The following is a 6,523-nucleotide window of genomic DNA, read 5'->3' on the forward strand; positions in this document are numbered from 1 at the left end:
ATTGTAGTACTCAGTGACAATCTTAAATTTCTTCCTCCCTCTCTGCTATAATACTCTGTCTTTGATAACAACTATTCTACTAATGACTTCAATGAGATTTACACTGTAGATCCCAAATATGAAGGAGCTCATACAGCATTGCTCTTTTTTTTTTTTTAATTTTATTTAAGAGGAAAAAGAGAAAAACACAAAACAAAACAAAGCAGTGTAAGGTTACACATAATACATAACTATAAAAAAAAACATAACAGTAAGAAATCACCTGTTAATAGATTACATATTATCATCTTGGAAATAGTTGCTCAAATCACCGTATCAAAGAATACAAAGTAGACATTCAAACAGAGAGACTGCAAACAGCTGTGTTCAATGATCCAAAAACATTAATATAGTCAGCTATTTAACATCCCTAAACACACTTGCTGTTATATCCGTTAGAGCTCTTTTTTTTTCCCTCCCTCTCTTTTTTACAACAAAATTTACACATTTTGGATTTTATTACTCCTTAGTTCAACTAAGGAGTAATACAGCATTGCTCTTGCTATACCTGGATTACTGTACTTCAACTTATGTCTTCCAGGTCTATCCATGTTTTAACACCGAATTAAAAGTCTCTTTTATGGCCACATAGGACTCCATGGTGTCTAATTACCACATACTATCTGGTTCCAGCTGATGGATACATAGAGAGAACATTTTTAAAAGAAAAGAAAATACTTTAAATTTTTTAGTAAATTATAAAAATTTATTTGAGATTATATCAGTAAAATGTAATATTATGCATATTGTTATGGGTATTCCCCAGATCTAGATGATGTGAAACAAAATGTCATCAAGCTTATATACGTATTCAATAAATTTAATTATTTGTCATGGTATTCATTTTAAAATAATTTTCTTTCATGAGTTAAGGAAGCTACCTTACATGTGTTTCATCATTTTTCTGACTCAGTATGCTTGTGAAAGAATGATGGAGAATGAGTCCTAAATTTGAAAATTTAAAATTTAAAAAAGAAGCAATTAAGCCAAGGCAGTGTGTGACTGCCAACAATCTAAAAATGAGAGAAATGACACCAGAATTCCTGTTATCTCATATTAATTTCACTTATACATCACCACAGAAGGTTTATAGGAAGGGATTGTTGTGTCTTTAGTAGGAAAATGTGGAATAACTTGAGTAAGAATTAGACAAACAAATAATAAACCTTGTTCATTATTTTCATTTTCCATATAGTAATGATTCATAGTAAAATGATTCATAAATTAGGAAATGTAAACATCAAAAATGAAACAAACACTAATATTCACAAAGTGATTATAAAGTTTAGTTCCTCCAATATGTACAGTAACCATAAATACAGAGGTAAATAGATGTATGTATATATGTACATATAAATAGATAGAGAGATAGACAGATAGATAGATTGATAGGTAGGTAGATAGATAGATAGATAGATAGATAGCTAATAGACAAAGAGGGAACAGGGCTCATGATTATGTGTGTGTGTGTGTGTGTGTGTGTGTGTGTGTGTGTGTGTAGGTGTAAGCTGTGAATAGGCTGTGTCCCTGTCTCAGATTTCCAGGTAAATTTAGAAAAACATCAGTGCAATAACACACTTTCTCGCCAGAACTCCTCAATGAGGTAATCTGTGAGTAACTGAATGTTTGAATGCACCAGGTGAAACACTGACATAACTATCAATGCTAGGACTTTGATGCCTTCCATACAAAGATGCAGTCCATTGGAATAGGAATATCCAAAGGAGTATGAAGGTGTTACAAAAACTGTGTTATGTCACTTTTTAAATCTTTCTAGATGGATCAACCTGAATTTTTGGATAGTACAAAATACATACGTTTATAAAGGTTTGTTTTTCAGCCACAGAAATGTGAGAGGCACTGAGGAATATGTTTAAGTAAAGTTCCTTTACAGTGCCGATTATTCACTGGCATGAATAATATTCTATAAGAACCCAGTACTGCTGACATCATGTGTACATGGCATGCCTCTTTGCTGCAGTGGTAGGTCTATCTGTCCCTGTCCGGTCATTGAGTTGATCTCCACCAAAAGCCCTTCCTTACTGGCAAAAGCAATGATGGTTCTGGGAATGTGTCCAGCTCAACTGAGCAGGCATGACACTAGGCTGACTCAATGTTCCTGTAGTTCCTGGAGCACAAATGCTGACTGCTAATAGAGATTTTGAATGTTCCTTCTTCAATTAGAATACCACAATTATAGAGCCTATCAGATTATTTAGACAAGACATCTCTGAAACTTTTCACTCTCAATTTTTCATCATTCTCATGAGTGAATGAAGAGTTGTAAAAGAAAAGTTCTTGAATGCGTTGATAACATAAGTCTTGATTAAACAAGATGTGCTAAGATGGGGAGCTAAGACAGTCAAGTGGGTAGACAGAAGACGGCAGGATTTGGAGAAGGCTGGGAGCTGACAGAGTAGGCAAAGACTGCTTAAAGAAACTGTCTTTATATACTTAAACTTCTTTGGAAAGAGCATGTGAGTAAGCCAAAATAGTCATCAGGGTATCTTCATACGTCTACATCTGGTTTCATATATTTGATAGTCTACCTTCTCCATTTCCCAGGTCTGCCCTGACTTGTTCACAGGAGATGATCTGAGTGTCTCCGTCTTGCTCTGCACAACGGAGAAGATCACAGAGGACCACAAGGATGCCCTTCAAAAATTAAGTTGAATATAATTCTAATTCTTGATCAATTTTCCGCGTTTCCTTAGGAGTTGATTGAGTACACTTTTTAAAAAGCAAACAAACAAACAAACACAAACCTATAAGGGCTCCTATACAATTCAATGCAGGGAGAAAAGAAAATGGAACATAGCCATTTCAGAACCACTCTGTCATCAAAATCTTTCCTAGGAGAAAAGTGCCTTGCACGAAGAGAGAGAGAGGACAGCTGCTAACACACAGATAAATGTCAAATCTGGGGTGATTTGCATGAATAAAAGTGATGGAGGTACAAATTTAACTTTTATGCAGTGGCAAGAGGTGGCCCAGTGAACATAGTACCCACTATGAGAGGAAGTTGTTTGTTACCTCTGTTCATAGAAAAAGACTCAAACTCACAAGGCAGACAGGCCGTGCCTTATAACACGTGGTTTTTTAGAGAAGGAACTAGAACCAGTGCACAGAGTCATTTTAGATTTCTCCTTTTCTCTACCAGAACTATGTACAGTGAAGAGAGAATATGAAAATGGACTTAAGTACCATAATATAGCCATTGATTTAAGTACAAACAACACATCAAACAGTTGTTAAATACAAAGATGTCAAAAGATAGGAGGGGATTATTGTCCTAAGAAAGACAGAGAGCCTTTGAGAACTGGTTGGAAAAACATCCAAATTCCCACACAGCCATCAGGTAAATGAAACAGACTGCTGAGATGGACTCTGATTCACAAGCACTTAATGCAGTGATGGCATCCTAGAGCAGGTTTTCACTACTTTGCAAAGTACCTGTCAAGCCAGTTATGGATGGATTTGCATTTAGCTTAGGAAATGTCTGACCCAGCCCATGGCTTGGACCTTCCACTTCCCCTTGGGTGGGGAAGAAAGCCCTATAAAGAGGTCCTCCAGCACACAGCTGCTATCCTTCTGGCAGTAGAGTCCCAAACTGCTTTCCAGAAACCGGTGAGTCTGGTATTTGGAGGGGGTCTGTTTCTTGATGTCCTCAGTTGTTTGTTGAATATAATCTGAGACAGCAAGGTGGGTGTGCACATTTTATGATTATATGATGGATGTCACTTCACTGATAGAAACTTAAGACTAGGTAACATGGTACAATATTATCAGCTTCATTTCCTTATGTTGGGTGGATAACTGGATATCTACATGGAACTCTCGTGTAATGGAGAAGCCTGGACTTGAAATAAAAGACTGAATGAAGTAGTTTTCCCTTTGCCATACAATTTGGGGTTCCTTTCGAAGGGGTATGACTTAATTTGCTGTGAGATACTTCAATTCTTTCTGTGTAGCTATTGCTCTGTTCTCTAATGGGCGCAGTGATGTTCTCAGGGGATAATGATGAGAGGGATTGAGTGAGATGCTCAGGACCTTTGAACTTGTGACTGCCTTTTGTGAGAAAATGTTTTCCCCAAGACTGAGGAAGCAGGTTGATAAAGTGCAAGAGAGAATCCAAAAAGTCTTAAGAAGGGAATATTGTAAGCATGAGTAGCAATGTGCCTTGGTATTGCGAGTTTTTCTTCTTTTCAGTACATGAATTCCTTCTTCTGAACATTGCCTTGTAATTCCTTTCAGATTCTGAGACTCCAGAAACATGTCTTATCAACAGCAGCAGTGCAAGCAGCCCTGCCAGCCGCCTCCTGTGGTTAAAACTCCAAAGTGCCCTGAACCATGCCCACCTCCAAAATGCCCGGAGCCATGCCCACCTCCAAAGTGTCCTGAGCCATGCCCACCTCCACAACAGCAATGTCCTCCTGTGCATCCTGCCCCACCCTGCCAGCAGAAGTACCCACCCAAGAACAAGTAACAACATCAGCAGTCCTCAGGTCATGAAAAAGGAAGGAAATCTGGCTCACCTCCTTCTATGGCAGCACCTTCTTCTCTTCAAAGTGTTTCATGAGCAAGAAGAGCCTTCTTCATCCTTTCAGCTGTAATCTGCCTCCAAGGATTCCTCTCTCTCAGCCAGAGGAACTCTCATCTCTCCCTTGTTCCCATCCCATGATGTCTTCTGAGCCTCCCTGAAACATGGGCAGGGATTTCTATCACCTGTGAAATTATAAATAACTTTTACATGCTAAATAAAGTACAGTATGTTTTGTGATTGGAGAAATACTTTTCTTTCTTCAGACTCAGCTGTGTTAGCAATGCCACATCATTTGGCTTATTTGTATCTTTGTTTAATGACGAGGTCTGCCTCTCAAAATCGTGATGTCTGAATCTTGGCACAAGCAAAGTTGATCTCATCATTTCAAAGTCAAGGTATGTTCCTTGATTAATTGCTCACTGTTCTCAGGAACACATTTAACTCCTCAGAGTTTCATTCACTCTATCAGAATGCTTGGGAACTGACATTCGCACTTCAATGTTTTTTTTTGCATAAAATTGAAGTAACCCACATCCTTGCTTGGCACAATGCCTAATACCCCTTAATACTCATGAAGAATATGCCTACTATCGATAGTAAAACACGATTATTCCTATCATTATCATCAGGGCCACCATGCCTATAATTGTTTTAACAAGAAAGTGTCTCTATATATGTAGTGTTGGAGGGGAAACATATTATATTTAATTTATTTTATTTATTTTTAAATGTTTCATTTTATAGAGATTAAGACAAAAGAGGGCAAAGCAAGGCAGATCAGATCAAAACAATGCAAGAACACAGCATTTTACCACAAGAAAACCCATAATTGACACTAACAACCATAGTGTCTTTCTTTGAAATAGTTGAGCATGGTTTCATATATGATAGTATCAAGCAAAACAATCCACTATACAACCATTCACGAGCATGAAAGCATTACGGGGCTTTCAGAAGCAAATAGCAGAGAATAAACAATGGCTATTATATTATCTCATTTTTCCTGGAAAATTTGTTAATCACACGTAATAATACCCAATAAGATATAACAGGTTAGAACCAAAGGCAACAGAAAAAAAAAAAAAAAAAAAAAAAAAGCATAGTAAGACCTCACGGTAAAGTGATACTAAATCAGCTCTGGCTTTCCTACTGTCTTTAAAGAAGGAATTCAGCACTAGTTAAAAATCAAATGAAAATTCAACTACCACTTATGGAATCCTGGGGGATGAAAAGAAAGCAGTCCAAAGAGGGAAATTTATAGCAATGCATTCCCACATTAGGAAAACTGAAGTTGTATAAATAAACAACTAATGCTACACATGAAGCTTTGAGAAAAAGAAGAAGTGAAACCCCAAACCTACACAAGACAGAAAATTATAATGATCCGAGCAGAAATGAACAATGTGAGATCAGGAGAACAAGCAGCTACTGAAGATCAGGGCATGGTGGGACTTGGCTGGCTGCACACGAAGACAATTTGCCCACCCTCTTGGTAAGTGCCCCTGGTGCTGGCTGCGAGGAGAAACAGTGGCTACTGGAGATCTGGCCAGGGCAGGACTAGGCAGCTGCACAAGAAGGCAACTTGCCCACGCTCTTAGCTAGCGAACCTGGCAATGACCTGAACAAGTCCATCAGCAGTTCAGGTGAGCCTACAGGCAGGAAGACTGAGAATCAAACATCTGCCCCCTCCTGCATCAGCAACTGGGGACAGAAGTGGAGCATCTCTTGGGAGGATAACCATATGCAATATTGCAAATATGGGGTTTTACCTTCTATTTTCTGTTTGAAGGCCGATGTTATTTTCAATTATGTTTTATAATGATTGTTTTGCTCTATTTAATATTCTCCTTGCACTGATTTTATATGTTGTGTTACTGGTTTGATTTTGCTATATCTATAGACTGGAGAACTATTGTGAAGATTAGGAGGTATAGGAGACTA

The 6,523-nt window shown here is 37.9% G+C and overlaps 1 protein-coding gene across 1 annotated transcript; it reads left to right on the forward strand.

Annotated features, from left to right (window-relative positions):
- Window positions 1-3,582: 3,582 nt before the first annotated feature.
- LOC101787116 (small proline-rich protein 2E-like) lies at window positions 3,583-4,828 on the forward strand. The gene is made up of 2 exons (XM_013142810.3): window positions 3,583-3,666; window positions 4,294-4,828. Exon 2 carries the CDS (start codon window positions 4,313-4,315, stop codon window positions 4,523-4,525), a length of 213 nt encoding a protein of 70 aa, XP_012998264.1. The 5' UTR covers window positions 3,583-3,666; window positions 4,294-4,312; the 3' UTR covers window positions 4,526-4,828.
- The last annotated feature ends 1,695 nt before the right edge of the window (window positions 4,829-6,523 follow it).

Source organism: Cavia porcellus, unplaced genomic scaffold (genome assembly GCF_034190915.1).
Source record: "Cavia porcellus strain 051 isolate PalLab524CR breed Dunkin Hartley unplaced genomic scaffold, mCavPor4.1 scaffold_1, whole genome shotgun sequence".
In the NCBI taxonomy this organism is placed as follows: Eukaryota; Metazoa; Chordata; class Mammalia; order Rodentia; family Caviidae; genus Cavia; species Cavia porcellus.